The sequence below is a fragment of the Lonchura striata genome, chromosome 4, assembly GCF_050655825.1.
Source record: "Lonchura striata isolate lonStrDom1 chromosome 4, ASM5065582v1, whole genome shotgun sequence".
NCBI lineage: Eukaryota > Metazoa > Chordata > Aves > Passeriformes > Estrildidae > Lonchura > Lonchura striata.
The window spans coordinates 22,493,795-22,517,880 of record NC_140706.1 but is presented as its reverse complement, the minus strand read 5'-3'; the positions used below and the strand labels follow the sequence as shown (position 1 = coordinate 22,517,880).

Genomic DNA, 24,086 nt, shown 5'->3' with positions numbered 1-24,086 from the left:
TGATAGGAGTGACCTGGAGGTTAGATACACTGTGCTGAACATGTGCTTTTGGCTATGGCTTTCGGAGTTTTATAAGATCAAGATTATTACTGTGAATAGCACACTTGACTAACACAATCACTTACTAAGTTGTTTAGTGTGTTTTCACCAAAAAAAAGCAATTCAAGTTTAAGCTAAGTCTACAACAAACTAAGTAGTCAAGTTTATCTATGTTGCCACTTTTTGTGCATGTTATAGTTTAGTGGGCTATTTTCATGTTTGTAGGAATATAAATTTGACTAGAAATCCAATCTAAATGCTCTTTAAAAATCATAACACAACAGAGAAAAAACCTATACCTGAAGGCACAACTGAAGATCTGAAATTTGGTTTTTCTCTCATGTGGTGGAAAAAGCCACAAAACCACAATAGAGCATTTAGCATAGGAGACTAAATGCACACTTTCCAGTAGCCTCAAGTTTCAAATGCATGTGTTTATTTTTAGTATGCATCTCAACCACTTCTGTTAATATGCTAATAACAATATTAATAAATACCCTGAAATCTTAGCCACACAGCTTAGGTGTAAATATTGCAGGTGGCCCTGCAATGACAGCACCTGGCATACCAAGCACACTGAAACCACCATATACAGTGACCTTTCAATGGAATGTCCTTTCCTTTCTTTTCTTTTCCAAAGTGCCTATTTATTTATAGAGTAAAGAAATAGAAGTCTGCAATAAAGGCATCAGACAAGAAAGCATTGCCCTGCACTTGACTTTCCTGTTACCGTCAGAATTTGCTCCTAGTTTCACTGAAGCACGTGCCTTGCTGCTGTGGGTTTTTTATCCTATTTCCTAAATATAAATTTACTTTGAAAGGGCTTCTCTCTTCAAAGAGATAGAAAAAAAACCACTATGCTGTAAGGGAAACAACTACTAGCAAAACTACAGTTATCTCTGATGTAGTGAAGAACATATGAAAGTACTGGCTAATAGTCTTTCTTAGTAAAACCAAACTCTATTTCCAAATTTGTATCAGAATGAAATTCCCCTACTGCATTCTTGAGCTTGCAGTGTTGAAGCCATAATTCATTTCACTCTCTCTCTCCAAGAAAGAAAAGCACAAGTAAAAACTAACCACAAATCACACTTTCTTGCCATTTGTCCTAAAATGTGTGTAACATTTTTCAGCTCTGTGTTGAGCTGAATGTGAATTCCAGTGGCAGAAATTATTAAAAAGTGGTAACAGAGAAAGCATCTGCCTCAATTCTCTTTTGAAACTCAAAAGTGTGGGAAAATGATTCATAGGGAAAGCTCTTAAAAGTATTAGGACAGGAAATACTGAAGAACACCTAGAAACACAAAGTGAAAAAAGCAGAGCTAAAAAGAATGTGTTTTTATGATTCAGCACCTGCCCCATAATGACATGCAGATTAACTCAAGGTGACCTGAAAGTTGTTAATGAATGTCTGTATGACTGAGCTGGTAATACACAGCTGAGGCTGAAATCCCTCTCTCATTTAAAACACCAAGTACTTAACAAAGACCCGTTTGTTATCCACTCCCCATGCTTCATATTAAGTAGGCTCCCAGCCAACAACAACTACACAGTGAAGGTACCCAAATTAATGTCAGCATGACTGGCAGTCTACAGGATTTAAAAAAAAAAAAAAAAAAGTTTTATCTACAATCTTGAAACAAAATAAACACTTCTATCAAATCTCCTCTACTAGTAAGTAAGCAGAGGTACTAAAGAATGCATCTTTTATAGCCATGTACTTTCATCAGCTGCTGCTCAGGAGAAGCATTGAAAGTTTGGACAGATAAATGAAACCTTAAATGGAGTTTTGCTATTTGATTCATAAAACAGTCTAACCCACTTCTTTTACATATTGCTTGTTAGATACCTGCAAAAAGCACACTCTGTGGATATCCAAAGGAATGGTCTGTAACAATTATATAATTATATAATTATATAGGAGTGGGCTCGTTTCAAATACTAGGGGTTCAGAGATACCCTGTTAGAAAATGCCAGTGCAATCTCATGTTAGTAACCTATAAATCAGTTACTTCAGCATCAACATGCTTTCCTTCCAAGGATTCTAATAAGTGAGCAATGAAAATCTGTATATGTATGTTTTGCAAAAATGTGTGAAGACATAGGTCAAAAATTACTCATTTTAACTTACCATGTTGCTTCTGACAGCCACGGCCAGAGTGACAGATCTAACCTTTTTTGTTTAAAGTTGTGTTTCAGAGTCTTTATGGATGAGGTTAAGACTTTCTAATGTAAGAGAATGTCCAATGTTCCTAACCTACATAGCTCCAGTAAATACTGTTTTAAGAAAATTACTAAATAAAAAGGAAATACTGAATTTAAGGAAAATACTAAATACAAAACTGCAAATATTGTTCACATTGAACTTTCTCTCTAAAGAACATCAGAATTTTTAGGAGGCAACAGTTTCTATCACACACACTTTTCTCTTCTTGACCTAAAATCAGATGTGTGAAGATCATGTATCTGTGCCTTGTATTCTAATGCAAAGTCTTTGTTTTCTAAAGCCCTACAATCCTTCAGTGACAAAGAAAATACTAATCTGTGTTTATAGGCAGAAATCCAAATATAATGGATGCACAAGGCACTTTTATAACCTCACTGCAGTCAACTGCCCTATTCACACGCTTCTTACCATGTACAATACTATGAAAGATTAAGAATAACAAAAAGATGAGCTGGTTATAAACTCAGTATATGACACTTGCATACAGCACTTAATTTGATTCCTACAGATTATTACTGTCAGCTACACATCTGTTGATGAACACTAATCTGCTTTGCACTCTTCAGGAAAAAACCATGCTGTTTTCCCTGGAGTTTGGATGCTAATCATGGGACATACAGTTTTACTCTATACAGCATCTTTTTCACTGTGAGTTTTTCTAGCATTACTTTTAGCATGTTCTTAAACAGAAACTAGACAGGATTCTTGTTGGTTCTTGAACTCTATATTCCTATTTGTGGTAGGCAGGACCATATTGTTTTTAAGTCAGGGAAGTGTAAATATTAATCTGCTGATGAAGAATTTCTTAATTGTATCTTTTAAATGACTAAGGAAAATGAAACTGGCTTCTCACTAGAAGAGAAGAACTGGGGAGAAAGCTCCAATCCATCCTATTAATTATGGACAATCCATTACCACGTAATGAAGTGGAAAAACAAACTGAAAAGGAAACACAGCATCTTCTCAGACACCAAACAATCTATGAAATATACATCCAGAAGATATAAAGGTAAATTCCTAACTAGAATTTAATTTAAAAAGAAATCTTCTGCAGATACTAAAAATAGGCAACAGAAATGACTTTAGAAACTAAATCCCAGATGATTCCAAACATTTTTGGAACTAAAACTGTCAGGGCAAGAAACACTAGTTTAACTGTCTTGTATTTCTGCAGAGTAAATCCACGATTACACTGCAAGGGCCATCTCTGTGTGTGTTTTAAAACAACTCTCAAGCTAATTTTCTGCTGACACTGCTGGAAATTATGATAATGGAGTAAATGGATATATTTCTCAGATTATGCCTTTGTTACATCCCTTTTAAGCTTGAAAATAACTAATTGTTGGTGTTGAAGTGTCATTGTCATAATTTTGCCTTCATGGTATCACATTTTACGTCCTCTCTAAAAGTGGTTACAAGGTGGGAAAAGGTAACAATGAGGATGAAAAGACATTAGGGACTGTCATTTACTTTTGTTCCCTCTCTTCCACTTTTACTGACATACTGCACACTCCATAGGATGACTTCTGTTGTTTTTCTTCTGTTCATAGCAAGCTAAGTATTTCTCCTGGGTGTCTGAAACTGCTTGGATAGTAATGCTGCTCCTAATACCAAGATTCCACATGTAAGACTTCAGAAAGAACAGAGAGAAGTTTTATGAAGAATTACCAAATACTCTGGACACAAATCCAAGGGGAAACTGGGAGGCAAACATGGTGAGAAACCAGGGAGCAGCATAGAGGCTGGGGCCAATCTCATGGGCCTCTAGATGGTTATAGAGATCTCGATGGTAGTCATGAAGAAGTCGAGACAATTGGTACATCTGGATCTGCATGGAATAAGAACAAGAGACTCAACATCAATGTGTTTTAACATTCATAATAGCAAAATCCATGCTTCATACTTATCAGAAACAGAGAAAGGTATTTGTCAATTGATGTTTGGATGAAAATGTGTGGAAACAAGAAATACCTGGAAGCTAATTAAAAGACAGAGGATGGGTCACCTGTGAACCTACAGCAGGCTCATTTGCAGGGTCATTTGAGCACAACAGAAGTCTTCTTATTTATGGTTTCCATAGTTTCCCCAAAAGTATTTTGATTTGAAAATCATGCATTTAAGATGATGTATTCTTTTCCTGGATTATCACCCTCTATTTTTAAGAACTCAATTTAAGTTCAGGTTTTGGCAACGCTAGCTGTATTGCATTTTTATTTAACCTTAGCATCCTTTACTTAAAAAAAAAAAATCATACCTGCAAAATTGTCATGTCAGGACGATATTGTTTTCTCAGGCCCATGTCAAACATAAGAAACTTCAGCATTTTAAAAGCATCTTCTTCACTCATATGAAGTAGTAGAACTCCTGCTACAAAACTAAGGCCCTGGCAATATCCTACTTCCTGGTCCAGAAGTGAATAGGCCTTCAAAATGTTGTAGAGTGACAGCTGCCCAGCTCCCAGCTGTGCTGAGAAATACGGATGCGTTGGAAATGTGCGCCCTATGAAAAGAGCTGAAGTTAGTGACTGAAACTAAAAAACAAACAACAAAACTCCCCAAACCGTTGTCAAATGTCATCAAATAAAACAGTCTTTCAAAAATGTAGATTCTTTTGAGAAGTAGATTTTGAGTCAAGCCACAGGAAGACCATAAGGAAATTAACAATACAGAACAATTGACTCATATTCTACCACTGTTTTGTTACAGTTATTGCAAAGTTAATTTAGAAACTGTCAGCGGGTGGGGAAAACCTGTTGTTTGGAATAGCTGAATACCTGATTTTTAAGACTGGCCCCTGAACATTTTATTAAAGGATAATAGACTACTATAAGTTGTCCCAATAAGGACAACTATTAAGATCAAAGCACAGACTTAGAACATCTGATCTATGATCTGAGGCCCCTTCACTTTTTCTTTCTGTCTTTTTCATGTAGACATGTCTTTTGTTACAGCCCTCCTTGTCTTGTCCCTCGCAGTCTTCATTTGCCTTTTTTTTTCCCTGCAGCCTGTACAATACCAAGAATTGAGTACCTGTATATAAGCTATGACATATGCTATACACATACTATGTGAGAGCACAGCTAATCAAGGCAGCCAACAGACACAGCATTTTGTGCAGCCATTTCTGGGCTTTGTTTCCTTGAGCTTTGAGCACACAGAGACTATGTCCAGGATCAGCAGGGGACTCCTGGAAGTGTGAGGGTACTGCTGCTGGCTGGTAAGGCTAATGCTAACCAACCCCTGTCAGTTGCTCTTGATGAGAGGGTGCCTGGAGCCTTTGTTCCATCTGATCCCTTATAAGGGAGGGTCACTAATGACCTGTTACCATTCAGAGGGACCCCAACAGGCTGGCCAAATGAGCTGCCAGGAACTTTTATAAAGTTCACCAAAGTCAAGTTAAAAATTCCTGCACTTGCAGAGAACAAACCCATGCACCAGTATTTTCCACCCATTTGGATAGCAGCTTTGCAGAAAAGGACCTGACAGTTCTGGTGGTCACCAGGTCAAACAAGAGCCAGCAAAGAAGGCCGATAGTATCCTGGGATGTACTAGGAGTGTTGCCAACAGCTGGAGGCAGCTGATCCTTCCTCTCTACTCAGCACTGGTGAGGCCACATCTGGAGTGCTGTGCCCAATTCTCTGTTCTCACTACAAAAGAGATACAGCCATACTGGAGAGAATCCAGCAAAGGGCCACTAGGATAACAGAGGGACTAGAGCATCTCTTCTATGAAGAGAGGTTGAGAGAACTGGGACTGTTCAGCCCAGAGAAGGAAAGGCTCAAGAGGATGTTACCAGTGTGCACAAATACCCAGTGGAAGGGAATGAAGAAGGAGGAACCAGGCTCTTCCCAGTAGTGCTCACAGACAGAACAAGAGGCAATAGGTACATATTGAAAAACAGGAAATTCCACTTTTTTTTTTTTTTTTTTAAGGGTGGATAGACACTGGCACAGGTTGCCCAAAGAGGCTGTGAAGTCTCCATCTATGGACATATTCAAAGTCTGAGCAAACATGATCCTAGGCAGCAAATTTTTCACTTTTGGGAAAAATCCTCCCCCTATCAAACTTCCTCTGTGAAATACCTCAACAGAGGAGAAATCTGAATACCTCTTTTGTTCTAGTATTAAGTGGAGCTTATTCTAGTTGCCCACTTGTTAAATACCTCCCCACCCTTTAGCTCCTGGAATGTTGCTGTGCTAGCAGATAATATCAGAACTCCTGTTTCAAGACAAACCCCGGGGCAGAGTCCTTGTGCCATCTGGTAACTACTCTAGCCTGTCACATGGGACACGGCATTCAGTTCTGAGTAGGTCTCCCTGGCCAAGGTGTGAGAGTTGAATGTTACAGAATAAGTATTTCTAGCTTTAAAATGAGAAGGAGCTTGCATTCCTTTGCTTGAAGGACAAGTTACTACAGCACCGTCGAAAGGCAGACCTGCACTGTCTCATTCAGGCAGCAAAGCTTGTTTAATATTAAGTCACAAAAAAGGGTTACAAGCTCAGCAAGAATAAAAACACTAAGAAGTTCTAAAAACCTGTATATGAAGGAGAAGAACTGCTAACCTCACAAGCTGATGTGCTTCTGAGTGCTCTGATGTTGGCTTAACTGAGAATTTTAGCCTTTATTTTGGAGCAAACATCTCTGGCCCTGCCAAAAAAGAGACTAAATGAATGTGATACTGCTGAGCCCCAGAATGTGAAAGTAAGCACCTAGTACTTTTAAAAATATAATAAAACAAAACCTATTTTTCTACCTTGTTCAACAAATACCCAGTGGTGGATGATTTCCTACACTGATAGCACTGTGACATGTAAATTGGGCCAGCAAAGCAGCTGCTATACCTTAACTCTGCATCCATATGCACACTCCTGGCCTCAGGAAGCATTATTTACATTTGAGTATGCATCAATTCAACTAAGTGTGAGCAATATTATTACAGGTTTGGCTCACACTCTGTTAACAAGACCTGTTTAGCCTAATTGGAGAAAGGTTGTAAAGTATTACAACCACTATATTGTGAGAACAATTTTTTTTCTTTCAAGGTGTATGAGTGCATGCTCTCAGAAGGATTCTTAAAGATTTAAGAGAAAATGCTTCTGGTAGCCTGAAGGAACACAAGTCAGAACATGCAAGTCCGTTCTAGCTACCTATCCAGTTATGCTGTCTGTTACTGTGCAGCACAGCAGTTTTTCAATGTGAATCACTAGGAAGTCTTCAGCTTTCTAATTCACCTTATGGTTATGACAGGGCTCAATCCCTTTTTCAGCTAATGGGCTGGCAAATAGCACCCTGGCAGAAACAGCACCTTCCATGAAAACCACCATGAAGTTACCAATTTGCCAACACATGCAGTCATTTGTTTCTACAAGAAGAGCACATGGCTAAGATGAGATGTATTTGTGGGCAGAACCAGGTAGAAAATATGAACAGCTTGCTGAGCCAGTAAGCCCCAGTCTGCTACGTGGGACAACCAAGCTCAGACTGACTGTGCTCCCTACTGTCCAGGAGTTAATCCAGCACCATCCCTTTGCTAAGGTGTTCAATTCATTTACTCAGCACAAAACTGTTCACCTCTTACTGAACCGCTTGAGTGTCCCACCCTTCACTGCCAGGGCTATCAACACCAGATATGCTGGACCAGTATGGCTGCATGTAAGTATCTCTCTCAAACACAAAAGATTGTTGTCTAGCACTGCTCAGTCCAGGGGACTGACTGCCTAGATTGGTGTGCAAAGTCTGAAGTGAGACTATTTACACACACTACCACTGCCCATTCCCAGCTGGCATTAAAGCTCCTTGGACTGTTACTTTCCCAGTGCCAAGTCAAAACCAGGCAGGTCTGCCAAGTAGGGGAAAGTGAAGGTGACACCCACCCCCACCCTCTCCCACCTCTGGTCACACCACCTTCTGCAAAAACACACCTCTCCTTCACATTCCTGTGTATTTTCTATGCACTGCTTTGGTATTTTGACTTACTTTACCAAGTGTTGCAAAAAAGGATAAAATAGCCTCTTTATCATCTAAAGCTTAGGTCACCATTTAAACTTGACAAATCTCACAATTTAGCACCCACTGAAGACAGTCAGCACATTGAGTTTTTAATAAAATAATAAACGGGGGCTCCCAGACAGCTTTGCTAAGGTAATCCTTCCTCATCAGGCACAGAAACCCCTTTCTTGGTAGATCCACCTGCAGTGAAAAATGCTTAAATACTGTTTGAGTAGTTATAAAGAGCAGAATTATGATGGAATAATTTTGTACTATTTCTTTACAGAAAAGATGTAAGAGAAAACAATGCAATGGGTATTAATCACTCAGATCAGTCCAAGCACAACTTTTCCCGTAAGTTTTTATCATGATATTTGGTTACTTGCAGTGCATAATTTCCTTTGATGGAGTTTTTAACTAAAAATTCATTTAATCAAATTCAGTGATAATAGACTTCTTAAACTGACCCACACATCTCCTCAGAACCAAAGAGTCAGTGCTATGCTCTGGAAGACATTGATTTTTTGCCTTTATTAGGGAAGAGCATAATGAATACTGAGTTCAGTGTGGGAGTATCCCACACACAAGAGCTGTGATCCTCTTGGAAAAACATCAGCTCCTGGTGGTTTCTCACACCACATTAAAAGCAGTTCTTACCAACAACCTACTATTAAATAGTGAAAGGCATAAAATACTTCTTCAAGTATTTTACAGAGACCATCAACTCTTGTTTTAATTTCAGACCACTGCTGTACTTACCTAGGTCAATAAGAATTGCATGCTGTTGGGAAGTTAGTTGTTTTAGGAGTTCTTTATAAGGTGTCTCCTTTGGTTGTTGTTTACTTGCAAACTGATGTTTAAGATGGTATTGCTCAGCTAGAAACTTCCAGATCTCCCCACGGTGGTGACGTGGTACTCCTGAGCAGAGAAAGCAATTAAACCAGTAATTTGTACTCCTGCTGAGGGCTCTGCTATAGCTGAGCTAACAGGAGTGAGGAACTGAAGATGCCTATCTGCTACACAGGCAGACAGATCCCTACCGGCTACCTCCAGTGGACCACAGAAGTAGATTAAATTACAGTGCTTTTACTTTCTCAACCAACAAAAGACATCAGCACCTTAACAGGAGTGATTTAAAGCAGAAAGAAATACAGTGAACTGTCTAAGGTTAATGCTTACATCCAGTCTGAGAAGCACTAGAAGAGGCATCAAGAATTGCAATACTTGTCTGAATATGCTTATCTCAAATTTTTCTGTGTAAAGTACACAATAAAGCACTGCAATAGAACTAATGCACACTTTTCACTACTATAGCATAGACCCTGATGTTATTTTAGGAAGGTGGGATGCACACATACTAAAAATATAAATAGGTACAAATGAGATGTGATCTAGAGACTACAACATAAGGCAGATAATCAGAGAGCAAGTATTGTATTTCTAGTTTTGCTGTTGGCTTGCTTAATGACTGGCATACATAAAACAGTTTTAAAGTTTGAATTTATTCCTCTTTAAAAAAGGCAGATGTTACTTAACTATTTCACATAAGTAATGACAGTCTTAATTTTTAAACTGTATGTAAAGCTCTGAGAGTAAAATTAATTCAGCACAAGACTACCCCTCACTATTAAATCAGCTACACAAGAAATCAATGCACTTTCACTTGGGGAAGTGTTCTGTATAAACTATAATGCCTTGGAACCACATACTACAGTTTGAAGTAACTTACAGCTTGAAGTTTTTCGGACTGTTTTTTTCTTTTGGTAGATGAGTAACATATGGAGGACAATAACAATAGGAGAAATCAAGACTTACTGAAGCATACAAGTTACATGCAAAGGTAACAAAGCACATTAGGATTTGATACTGTTAAAAATCTAGACTTACCCAGTTATTTTAAATGGGCAATTTGGTTTAATTTGCTTGTATAATTGCACAGAGTCAGGTAAAATATTAAAAATATTAAACTTCTGACAGTGGTTAAATCTTGACACTTTTTTTACATGTTGAAAAGCTTTGTAAAGAACTATAAAAAGCTGCTTGGAGTAGCCATCTTCACAATTAGTCCATATACCACTCAGCCTAAGCCTTGGTGTCCAATCACGGCAAATGTAACACTGAGTGATAGCCCAGTTTCTTAGAACATTTAAAAAACATCCTTAGGTTGAATTATTTTTGCTGCAGTGGAGATAGGGGTGGTTGGTCAGCCCTGAAGATGTGAGGGAGACTGTAAGTGGTGTTTGCAGATACAGAACTGTAATACACTGAGGTAGCATACTCTCCTGGTAAGGGCAGCTGTTATTCAAGAATGTATGCTGTAGCTTCAGTGATACAACTGTAGCTACCACTGAAAGGGACTGGTACTTGCATTTCATAACCACGATGGCACCAAAAGTTGTTACTTGTTTAGTCAGCAGCCTGAGGAACAGCACTAGAAAGAATATGGTTATAAGGAGTGGTTAAATGGCCACATTATTCCTTTTCAGATACAATTTACATGCATTTCAACAATTAAAAAAGCAAACTGTTTACCTTGACCAACAGCAGAGTGTATTTTTTCCACATCAAATTTAATCTTTGACCTTCCAGGTGTACTCAACATTTTTTCCCAAATCAAAGTTACATCTTTTAAGCATGGTGTGATTTCTTCATAGTCAAGTTTCAGGCGTCTGTTCTGCAAATTGTTTTCAGATGCTAAAAAGTGATATAATGAATATAGCAGTTAATATTGTTTACTACTTGTAAAATGGATTAATTTAACTTACAACTCTCTTGTTATCCACCTGAAACATTTTGTATCTAAAATTTCATGAATCTGGGGTTGAATATGTGCAATATTAATTGTGTTTGGCCAGTTAAATTGAATTCTCTACTCCTAATCAACTCCTAAATATGAAGAAACATGAGACATGATGACTAATGAAATAAACATAAGACTTTCATAACAGGAATTTTCATTTTCCCAGCTCTTCAGTGCAGAAGACTTTCAGCAAATGAAAACACAAAACCCATTTAGTAATCTATTTGTTATGTATACAGCCCCGTAACAATAGTAACAAAGTAAAAACAATAGCTGGGAAAGCATTAAAAAACCACGGCAGAAATGAAAATGATTCTGTAGCTGACTGTAATTCCAAAGCTTAGAAGTAGAGCAAGAATTTCAAAGGGAGTCTAGGTAAAGCTTTTAAAATTTTTTTCTGTGGGGGCATTTTTGTACTATAATGTGCCTGGAAAACAGGATTTATAAATGCTAATCATGTAAACTAAATAATTCAGCATGTTTTGCAACACTGGATGGATCTCTGCAGGTAATAAAACTAAAAAAAACTAGAAGAGGAGAGAAAGAAGGGTCAGTCATCTATTCCTAAAAGGATGACATGATGAAAGAAAATGCTATATGGAAACAAAGATGAAGCTACAAAGACAGCATTGAGGAGAGATAAAAAGTGGGAAATCTATGGAGAAATTAACAAAATGGGTTTCAAATTTTTCACTAGGATGTAAAGTGGCTGTGTAGTCACTGCAAATGAAGCAGAGCAAAAGTTCAAAATACATAAAAGTCTGGAAAGTATCTATAGTATTAAACAAAAATTAAAAGGCAATTCTCCTAAAAATAACATGATTTAAAACTATGTTTATGAAATAGTGTATCATGAAGTGACCACGTTTTTTAATTCATTTGCCCTAATGTATTTACAGTACTTCTGTGTTGTGATGATGCATTACTGTAATGGTAAGAAGATACTCTTATTTTGAGAACATTCTGCCATATATCATAAGCCTGCTGCTACTTTTGAGGATTTCACAGTATGCTGTGAAATACATAGAATTACTCTTATCCATTTCAGTCTTGAGAAAATCTATGTTAAAATGTTATTATATTATCTTTTAATAATTTAACTCTCCATTATTTGTACTTTCAACTCCTTTATATAAATTTAATAAACAGCTAAAAATTGCCTGACATTTACATTGCATAATGACACTATCAACACATTAAACTCAACTTCTTCTGAGATATGTATCTGCAATTCAGGTTTTTTAGATTATTGAATTCTGAGATCCACAAAGGGTTATCTTGTCCTGTACTCCCACTGATTACATAAGCATCTAGATTTTAAAAACTGAAAAGAACTGTTTATATCTGGCAAGTTGCTTTCACATGTGAATTACTTCACTCAATGAGGTTATTCACATGAATTGTGAGGTTACCTGTTTGCACAATTTGGACCTCAGAATATTTAATTTTTAATTCAGTAATTAACTACAGATACATGAAATACATGCAGTCACAGTTTTATTATAACTGTGTGTTCACATTAAAAGAAATTCAGTCTATCTAAACTATTTGTCAGCTTCTTCATATTTTTGTCAGTTCAAAACCAACACATTTATAAATGAGAATACTAAAAACCTTAAAACACAGATGGTATTGTAGAATATAACTAAAAAAAAGGGCATTTAAATTTCAGGTTATAAGAAAACAAACTTGGATAAATCTTTTAATATTTTAATCTTCTGCAAACAAATGTTTTCTGGTACTTGGCAACTTTTCAGACTTTTTTTGCTTTATTCAGTCTTCTTATGCTATGTGCAAAAATGTGACTTGTGAGGACTGAGGTGAGAATATACCTTTATCAACAAGTTTTTTAGATACTGACACTACCCAATATCACACATAAGCACTACTAGTAAAGATGCTGTGCTCACTGCAGCAGTCATCTGTTGTATTCTGCATTCTGTATTGTCTCACCATCTGAGCTCTTCATGCAGCAACTACCTAGGACAACTTCCTCACCCCACAGGGCATACAGCACAGCTGGGCCATCAGTTCTGCCAACACCCACCTCATTCATTCACTAACTGGCTTTTTAAACATGTTCATCTTAACATATGTGCGATGGTTTTGCAATTTTTTCTTTTGGGCAGACAAAACTGGAGTATCTAGTTAAACTTGCTAAAATGTGTATGGATATGAATGACCTGCACTTGCCAAAAATTTGACTGCAGGCTGTAAATTCAGATAATTTGAATACAAGAGAATTTTTTTAAAAATCAGGAATATAAATACACAAAACTGAGAAAATTTATTTTCAAATGCCATAAAAAAGTTACAGAAGCTCTTTTACAATAGCACTATTCTAAGCTTGAAGAGACTGTATAAACATTTCTCTTAGCACCTCTTCAGATTGCCTCAGCCTCTGGCCAAGGACACTCTATATCTGCTATCCATTGTCATATTTTATTTTACTGGTTTAGCTAGTACATTGCTGGGAACATGCTTGTCACCTGTGGGGTTCTTAGGAAACTCGGGTGCCAGGTGTTCTTTCTTCAGTGGGGTTGAAATAGGAGAGCTACACTGCTGGGAGCAAACAGCCTACAGGTGGGCCAAGTGCTTTGACAGGCCATATCCAGTATCCCAGAGCTGTTGTGTCTTTCCAGCCATGTGTCTTAGCCAGAGTTTAAAGAAGGATTTAATGTTTGGTGTAATGAACTTTTCATACAGCTGGGCCCTCTCTCTACACACTTCTTGGAAGTCTGTCCTTCCTCAAGTTGAGAAAGAAATATTGCCATTTTCATGCCAGGTACCACCCCTTTTGAAGGTTCAGGTGCCTACTCCCTTCCTGAACATCTAAAATCACCCAGATAAAAATTTCTGTCCTTATCACTCATATCTTCAAAGGAGCAGCTCTCAAAGGCAATCACTTGTGATTCTGCATATATCTAATCTTTATGTGTAAAAATTGCCACCAAAATGGATTTGTTGCAGCTAAGTCATTCACAGAAAAATTGTGGTTAACAACAACTGCAAATTGCAAAGTTTCTCAAGTCCCTTTGGACTGATCTAAGTCATTACCACTCTGCAGAAACTTTGCTGTACAGCGTGGGTACTACTGCAGGAACCCATAGTTTCGAGTCCACAACAACCTCTTTAAGAACTTCCTTTGAGCCTCAAGACTGGCTAAACACAACATTGCAATGACCAATACTCAGACAAGGACCTGTGGATATGAATGTAGAAAATAATTCAGTTCATGATACTGATCATGCTGAATTCCTTGTGAGAGTTTCTAGACACTAGTCAAAAAACCCCAGTGACGGTAAAAAGAGAGTGTCCCTTCAGATCAAGTAAACTAATAATAAGGTGAAGCAATAAAAAAATTATCATACATTTCCACCTACACTAAGGAGTGCTGAGGGAGATATTGCTAATCTGATTTACCTGTGGGCTCCTAGAAAGTTTCATTAAGGTTTGGTGCATTCCACTACCAAGGCCACAGAGAAAACCAAAAGGTGAGTCTGTATTGCAGTAGGATGTAGCTCACCAACCTTGTAACTTCTGGTTTTCTTTCTCCATTCTGAGGAGCAGTATCTGCTGAATAATGGCTTTCTTCCACAGTTCACGAAGCTCATGGGGTGTTCGTTTCCGTTCTTCTTTCACGGGCCCAAAGGGGCCATCTTCACACACTGGTTCCAATGGGGATCTGGGTGGAAGATCTCCCAATTCACAGTAATCTTTAAAAAAGAGAAGTTGCTGTTAACTACTTGGATGTCATGAAGAAGTGAATGAAGGGACAGTGAAGGGACTGCACATATATAGATACACACATCTACATATATGCACTAAATCATGTATCCATCTACATTTAGATAGATAAATAGGTAAGAAGTAGCAATATGAAGCAAAGTTTCCCAAATGACAGTTTCAAACAGACTTAAAAGCTGCTTCAGAATAAGAATCATACAGGCTAAAGAATATTTTTTTCTCTAAAATATTTTTTTCTATAACCTGGTAAAAACATTGTACCACACACCAAGATCACATCTTGCTAATTACAACTTTACATGCAGAGAACTGAAAGGAAAAAGCAAGTTTGAGAAATTACAAAAACAATAACCTACAGCTGAAATGTGGCATGACTCAAATAGCAGATATAATCAAATAGAGCACCCACATAATTTAAAGAATAATCTCTAAAGCGTGTTTAACAAAGAAAACGCCCTTAGCTGCACAAACACACCACCACCTAAGGCCATACAATGGGATGATTACCAGCTCTTAAAGTAAATAGGTGGAAAGAGAGACAGGCACTTAAGACATGCTTTTTTCACTTCTCATTTTTAACCATATTATAGCCTTCTGCACTTCTTCTTTTGGCTTCAGATGGCCTACCACAAAATATATAACTTTGTCAAGCATGCAAGGCATTTCTAAGACTAAAAACATTACAAAAGATAGTGAACATTAAATAAATCTCAGGCAAATTGAAAAATCATTTATTTTAGGGAAAGGGTATATAACATTGTTTTAAATCAAGTAATCAATGTAAGAAGCACAAGCTTTTATACTTTTTCTTAATACCTGCTGCAGTATTACTTAATTTTATTGTTTTATATAACTTCCCTGGAGGCTCAGGAGTTTTTGACACAACCTGTATCTAGAAGAAAAATTACTCAATTCACCAACTTTAAAATGAGTAGTCTAAGCAACCAATCTCTTCCTACCAAATCTTAAACAGAAGGCCATAGCAACAGCACTTCTTCACCCAACCAGAATGGCTATGAAATGGCTCCCTGAGCTATACATGCTTTAAAGTTAGTGCAACAAAATCCATCCACAAACTCGCCAGCCAAGGACAAGTACATCTATGTGTGCTATTTCAAACAGCTCCTGCAGAAGGAGCATTCCTGAAGCAATTATTCTGAAGGCAGCTCAGTGTCCATGTCTTTATCATTGCCTAGCATGGTGGCAAAGGTTTTGAATTAAACACACACACATCATCCCAGTTCTTCAAAACTAACAAAATAAAGGCTTTTCCCCCTTCAAGTTCTGCCCAGATTGTCACTCTGCTTTCACTCACGCAGTTCATACGCAGCTCTCCTTTCCTTGTTTGTTTGAAGGCACTCAAACAACTGAGCTCAAATGACTAAGAATGGAAATGTTCACAGCTGTTCACTTCTGCTTTTCTAAGTCTTGCCACTGTCAATCTTCCCCTCTCAAAGAGTCAGAGAGAAGCAGAGTGGCTCCAAATACCACCCGTTTCCTTATACAATATTTATTTTCTTGCCACCACAAAGTCTAGGGTTAAAATACATGTATAAAAAAGAGTGTAACATTTTCAGGTAGCAGAACAATTTAAACCTTTACAACTTTACACTCTGGATATAGATGTAGATACCCACATATCTGGTATCTACAGCATTTCAAAGAACAATGAACATCATGGGAATGAGAATTAGGCAAAGGTCAAATATTTGACAATTTAATGGCAATCACCATCTTTGCAAAGAAAACAGGAAAACTGACAGGTGCACTCAAAAATACAGCTGGTTATGAAAAGTATCAATACAATGAAGAGACTATAATATTAATTAAAAGAAACTGGGAAACATTAATAATTTTTCTTTACAGGTAAATGGAAAGACATCAATGGGCTAAGATCTGCATTTATGAAAGAGCTACAGGCAAATGTCAGCACATACAGAAGATACACACACTCAATAATTTTCAACTTATATTGACCATGAAAGGAAAATTATTTTTATTTGATTGCTGGTTTTGATGCAATTGTAGGTTTTGATGCACATACTATGTTGTCAACAATGTTCTCTACATTTTTATGTAGAATTTCTAAAAATAGTACCTTTGATCACAATTTTCCTTAGTGCATATTAAGAAATATTTAAAGGGAAACGCTCTTAAGGATAATGCTAGTAGAATTCACATATTTTTTGAATAAAATAATAAAGAAATAAAAAGACAATCATCAAGGGAAGTTGTTAATTTCCTCTAAGGCTGCATACAATAATGACACCATAAGAAAGAGGAATCAACAGAAATGCTCACCATACACCAATGCAAAAAAATAAAAGTGATCTAGATAGGAAACCCCTTATATACTGTACACTGTCTGTGGTCTGTTCACATCTTACATTCACGTTCCATTCTTACAGCATCCAATATGGAAGGCAGGCACATCTTGGGGGAAACAAGTCTCTTCTACACATCATCCCAGTAGTTTATGCATCTCTTAGCGTCAGATGTGTATTGTGATTTTATGTATGCATATATGCACTAATATGTTAGAAAATAATAGATTATGTCCAGACACAGTCTATGGCTACCTACTTGCTAAAAAAGCCCTAAACCCAAAAAAACCCAGGCTGGCAAAACACATTGCATTCATAAAGCAAGAATGAACACACTCAACATCTAGAATATTCCAGTCTTTAATTTACACATCCCACTTCCCCAGGTCAAATTTCAGGGATTGGTCTTCAAGTACCAAATTCACAAGTTTATCAGAGACATTACTCACTTGTCGTTTTCCAGTGGTCAAACTGTGACAACACCTGAACTGCTGCAAAGCATTCATTACTGAAGACCACAGTCCTGCTTCCATTTAGGATGAAAATTTCCCATCTCTTGCTGACTAATCTGATAAAATCAGTATTCATTGAAAGAAATAATGCTTAAGGCTATAAAAGCAAAACAAGAGGTTACAAAATTCTATAAGCTGAACAATTATGATTATCAACCCTACCTCTAATGCTTCTGTGAAGAATCCTAGGATTGATTTTGCCTTCCAAACAGCAACTCCTTTTCTATTTTTTCTTTTGCTTCTTATCACTTGAGGAGATTTAACAGAAAGTCTAAAGTCTACTCTGATAAAGTGCAAGACATTCAAAAGCTGCCTTCCTTCCTGTCTGCATGCTGGCAAGATTTATAGAACGCAAAATAAACCTGTTTAACTGCTCTAGTGGCCTGTCAGAAGTCTGCAGAGTTACATCAGCTGCTTGGCTGCTAAAGGAGGGAGGAAGGTGGGACGTGAAGGTAATCCCTCAAAGCAAAATAAAAAACTGAGACATTTGGTACGTCAGCACTAACCCATGTCCCTGAACATACAAGGTGATAGAGAGACGTATCACCCAGCTTCCAGATCCAGAACAGACAAGAGCAGAGCTACTGTGACAAGGAACTGAGTATTGCACACACACCGGGGATCTGGAGGACAGCAGAGAAAGTAAAGATAAACAGTGGAGCAATTCAACTGCATCTAACTGGGAGCTCACATTCCACTGAGCCAAACTGCCATGTCTTAACATCCAAGCAATGTGTACCCTTCAGAACTTTTATGAGATTAGTAGGTGCACTTAAGCGGGATCTGAATGCTTCAGCACACACTGAAAGACTGCTTCCCTGTTCATCTGCCAACTTAGTCAGCTTTTGTTGACTCCTATTCCACGTTTGACCTGACCCTAACTCCTTTCAAATATATTGCTTCCTTTGCTTCCATATAAAATTCCATATAAAACCTCCATACATGCTACTCCTACAAGCCTATTGCACTTCTATTGCACTTCTGTTTTCTAAGGTTGAGGACTTGGCAATATTAGTATATTTGATCAATAAAATTTTTATGGTAATTTTCCATCTGAGGTTCATACTTGGACTGCACTTCAGAACTATTCTTCAGCACAATGGAATTTTATAAGTGTGTGGGTCAAAACCAAGGATTCCCCAAGAAACTGCACTTCACTGGGAAAGCACCATCTTCCCTGGGCTTGTGAGAACTTCTTAAAGGTACTGAATTTCAGATAACACTTCTCATGAACCAGATGGAAATGTTGCTCAAATATTCTAGCACATCTATATGTATTTTAAAAGCACTCCTCTTATGCTTCCAACACTTATAATACCCAACAAAGGACAAGGCCAGTAGGAACAATGGACTGAGATGGAATTTGTACAGCTCATCTATTCATTTATACTTAGCTGTTGGCTTCACATGGCAGTGCTTCAACCCTAAGGTACAGAGTATCCCTACAGTCCAGAAGGATCAACAGATGCATTACACAAAACTCTTAAATGCAAAGATGACACAAAAAACAAAGTACAAAAGATTAAGAAAGAAGTATCATGATATATTACTATCAGGGCCCTCACTAAAGAAAGTCTGTATATGGAAAGATGGTGAATGACTTCAGTAGTAATTAAAACAGACAATATCTGATCAGAAATTACATGAACAAGGATATTTCATTTGTAAATCACTAAGAAAAAATTAGTTTATCAAATATTTTCCTGATCAATCCACCTCAGTATTAAACAAGGTTTAAGTGACGAACCAACCTAAAAGCCTATACTTAAAAAACATTCTTTCAGATTCACTTAGTCTAACCAACCTCAACTGCCAAAATCAAGCAAGATTCATCTTTGATTAGAAACTCCAATGCTTCAAGTAGAAAGGAAGGGCTGATAGGGAGGAGGTTCAATAATAATGCATTAACACCATCCTCACTATGGAATTGTGGCTCTCTCTACATGCACGGTTTACTAGTCACATCCACTCTCTGGGGTTAAAAAGTCAGACAAGATATGGTAAAAATGTGGACAGAAGAATCTATTAAGCCTTTTATTTACTATATTATGTTACTTTGTTGCATTTTAAACTTTACAAAATTCAGCTTGGCAAACAAACAAGAGAATTTCACATCATTTAAGATTCAATTGCCGAAAGAAAAGACATCAACGACATCCTTAGTTCTCTTCAGATTTTCCATTCAGGTAGTACAACATCTTATTTCACACATGGCACAGAAATAAAGAGAAAGACAAACTTCTCTAACCAAGGATATAATAATATTATTATTATTTCACAAAGCTGCTGGGAATATTTAACTTCATAATCAGATGTAGTAAAATGACCACCAGCCTTCTGTAATCAGAAAGCTTCAGATACAGAATCACAAGAACCAACAAGTTCTTCTAATCTGACATACAACTTAAAGCAATGGCTGAATGAGGAATTCTTGAAAAATTGTGTATTTCAACACCATTGATTAAAATCAGCTCAGAACGATTCTTTGGACTTTTCTTTTAAAGCTGAGACTTCTTAAAAAGTACTCACTACCTCCAAATTAATCTCATGTGCTAATATTATCAATCCCTGAGAAAGGAATGCCCTGATATTTCAATGGGCACAGAAGCCACCAAACATTAACCGTGTACTTACTGGCTATAGCCAAACTTCTGTACCACAAATCAAGATTGAGCACATATGTGCTCTGAAAGGAGCAGAACTGAGTAACCAATTATAACCAACTGGTTTTAATTAATAATAACTGTGCTGCTACAACAGTATTGGCAAACACATTACAAATAATTTACACCCCATAAACACTTCAGGCACAGAATAAAGTTATAGTACAGTTTATAGTATTGCTATAGCAACAGTTTATTGTATTTGCAATGCTACTACAAAATGATTTTTAAAAAATTCACCTTAATAATCAAGAGATATAGCCACACCACAAATCACATAAACAGGTAGGTAGGTGTTAACTACAGCTGGTTTAAAGAATAATAGTTCTTCAAATTCAAAGTTTTCTTCAGCACTTAGGATTTAACAGTTTGACACCCCTATCTGACAGAGGCTGAAACCAAATTAATTTTAATTAACGAATCAAGTTCATTTTCCTTACAGAGATACTTGTGCTTTCTATACCATTTTTCCCCTGCAACTCAAGGTCTAAAATAAAATGTAGTTGTATTTTTTATCTGAATTTATTTGCTGAGTACTGCAAAGTGGTACAAGCATCTCATTGCTCTGAATTTCAACTTCTTTCACTGTTCAACTGGTAAGTTCATTACACATTGCCCACATTAAAACAAATCCATTCTCCAACAGTAAAACTGACATAGCTGTTACAAAAATCTTGTTGTCTACTTCCAACACACCTCCCTCAGCAAGAAAGCTCCAACAAGTGCCATCACTTTCCCACCATTTGCTTCAAAAAGTATTTACATCCCCCTTAAATCCAGCAATTGACTTGACTGTGCTGGGAGTTTCTGACAACCTGAAAAACAGTTCTACTACTATGACCAATTCTGAACAGTCAATATGTGAAAAGTCTGTGAAAATTGTCCAATGCACAGAGATTTGTAGATGCTGAATACATGTAAGTGAATATCTTGCTGCACTGAAGTGCAAGGTGATGTTTCATTATCAATCTACACAGATTTAAGGATGCCCTGCTCCTGAGAAGAGTAAGGGCATCCACCTTCACCTTCCAGACACTTGTCCCTGCCTGCTCTATTGCTTGTGTAATACTGTGAGTGGGACCAGAAAACTGAGCCAACTGAAAATTTGTGCCTTTGAGTGTTTCCATGCTTCATCTGGATCACTGAGTTGTTGTTCCCTTCACCTTTTTACCAGTGAAAAGAGAACTAAAGAGTCCTAGACCACCTGTATAGCCAAAAAAAAAATATGGCTCTTGAGTGATGCTACAGAAGTAGGAATATCTGCCTGCAAGTAGGGTGGGGAGGTATTAAGGTAAAAATCAAATAACTGAGGAAACACATTTATTACTTAGAATGTTTAAGACAGTGAGTAGGAGGGACAGAGCTTTAGAAAAAGAATAATAAAAGCCTTCTTTTGAGATAAATGTAGCATTGTAACAGATCAAAGTGTGATCCATTTTGTAAGGAGACTGTGCTTCCCTTTTTCTGTCTGTCCACTTTGCAGGATTCAACACTCATTACACTCCCACAAATAAACGACAGAAACAGAATTCCGAGACGAGACAGCGTGTCTGCAGGTGGAAACGCTGCCCCCTGGCTCTCCACACCCTCGCACAGTCACAACAGCTCAGGGGAAGCCACTAACAGCAGCAGTCGAGGCTGGAGAACCTGAACTGCAGCTTGCTACAATGGAACTAGCATAATTCAGCTCTCCATCCTCCAGCTACCAGCTGTAAAGTATTAGAAATCCTACAGATCATTTCACTCATGTAGAAAACCCTTTTTACGTTTTCAAACTGGACATCAGCCTCATCTCCAGGCTCACCAGGAATCCACCTGGCTCTCCTGTCAGGCAGCAAATTGCATAATAGTTCTCTGATGTGCTTAATTGTAAAGTTATGTACAGAAGCAGGGAAAAATACTGGGGGAAGAGGAAAGTGGCAGCATCAACAAGCAGAAAGTGGCTGGAAAAGGACATGTATATGGGGCTTTGCTCCCACAACAACCAAAAGTAATGGTTTCTTTACAAGGCTGTGTGCTGTCTCAGAGTGCTTGCCTTGCTGAGCATAGATCAGAAAAGGCAGGAATCTCAACTGGCAAGAAAAAACAGCTAACATATCTATCTGAAGCATTTTTCTTCTACTGATTTAGGACAAAATACCATCTTTCATGTATAGTACATACTTCCTTTTAAATAATGGTGTCTGCAAAACAAGCTGTGCTCTCTGCTCGGTAATTAATGAAGCAACCCCCAAAGCACAACCAGTAACCATTTTGATCCACCTGAACTATGGAAAATGAAGTTTTAGCCCAAACTATTTATGAGCACTTCCTACAGAATCCTTTAGGATTCCAAAGTGGAAGACAGTGGGACTCAGTCCTGTTTAAGCTGTTCAAGCTTCAACTGGAAACTCAGGATATCAGACTTTTATTAATTCAGTACCTCAAAAGTGTAAGATCAAAATTTCAGCAAAAGCTATGTACCACTTGTCTGGGGTTTCTTTTTTTTTTTTTAACTTTTAGTAAATACACCTTCATATCCTGCTGTGTTAACCACACAGAGAGCAGTGAATATGTTGCACCTTGAGATTCAGCTCACCACCTGCCTATACAAACAAAACTACAAATGTCAGACCCTAGGTTTTTCAGTGAATATAAAGCTTAAAGCTGTCTGTAGTTTTTGTGACAACTGACATATTCTTATGTGCAATTTACTCATTACAACCCAGAGAAATTGCAGTCACAGAGCAGTTTCATTTTGTTGACAATGCCTGCCCACATGTGGTCAAACCAATGCAGAGTTCAGGCATCCTAGTGGATTTTACCTTTAACCCAAAGTTTAGTAAAGCAGCCCAGGCTAAACTTGAAAACCTGTATAATCTCTGAGTCATGGATATCTGGGTCTCTTGGCTGAGAGAATAACTAGCTTTTAAACACATCCCTTTCCCAGCTTCTTTCCTTACTCCTCTCCTGCAGATTACTCTGTAGTAGGGTGTTGGCCATGGCACCTGAAGGGAGAAACTGGTCAGTGGAGACTGTCTATAAAGGGAAACTCATAAATCACAGATGTTCCCTTATTTCCCTCCCTTCATGCTTACTTTTGCAGAACATGACAAAGTATGTTATCTTTAAAATCTTTGCCCTCTGTCCAATTTGGCTGAAATTGATCTTTTGGTGATACATCAGCTCTTTGTAAAATGAAAGGAAATCAGTCTAAACAGAGTGAGAAAGACTTTAAAAAACACAGAATATGAACGAAAAACAAGATGATGAATGATAGGTAGTTACATTTATGTTGGAACTAGAGGAGTTTCTTGGTTATCTGTGGTGGTGAGTCCAATGTAGGACCAGTTGTACAGCAGCTCTCTTTAAGGCTACAGAGACTGGCTAACAAGTGAGTATCCTTCACTGCCAGAAATGTTCCAGGAGATGCATAAAAGTCCAAATAGAAAAACCCAGTATTTGCTTTAAATAATTAAAAAAAAAACAAACCCTGACTCTGAGTTTTCTTCTGTTCATAAACTGAGTATGTACAGTGAAAGAAAAAGAAAATGAAGGAAGAAAAAAGGCCAAATATTTTAAATTGCTGCTCCTATTAATAGCACATCCTGTTTTCCATTTTGGCTGCACTTGTTTCCCAAACTATTCTGCTTACCCAGCTGTAGGTTGTTAAGATTGTATCTTGCAGCTATTATGTCTCAGAGGAAATGCTTGGGTAGGCAATTTAGGTGGATTTTATTTTCCTATTTAATATGGGAAGGTTTTGTGGCTTTCAAAAACAAGTAAGACTATTACAGAGACATCACAC

General features: G+C 37.5%; 1 protein-coding gene across 17 annotated transcripts in view; it reads right to left on the bottom strand.

The window, feature by feature from the left end:
• The window catches only part of TBC1D1 (TBC1 domain family member 1), a 99,919-nt gene that overhangs the window by 5,988 nt on the left and 69,845 nt on the right, over nt 1-24,086 (bottom strand). For all 17 annotated transcript variants that reach the window (XM_085577781.1, XM_077782801.2, XM_077782799.2 and 14 more), the window contains 5 exons: nt 14,584-14,769; nt 10,786-10,947; nt 9,013-9,171; nt 4,521-4,765; nt 3,935-4,094 (listed from right to left, as the gene is read on the bottom strand). In XM_085577781.1, coding sequence (XP_085433907.1) covers nt 3,935-4,094; nt 4,521-4,765; nt 9,013-9,171; nt 10,786-10,947; nt 14,584-14,769 — 912 coding nt within the window. The remainder of the gene's footprint in view (nt 1-3,934; nt 4,095-4,520; nt 4,766-9,012; nt 9,172-10,785; nt 10,948-14,583; nt 14,770-24,086) is intronic.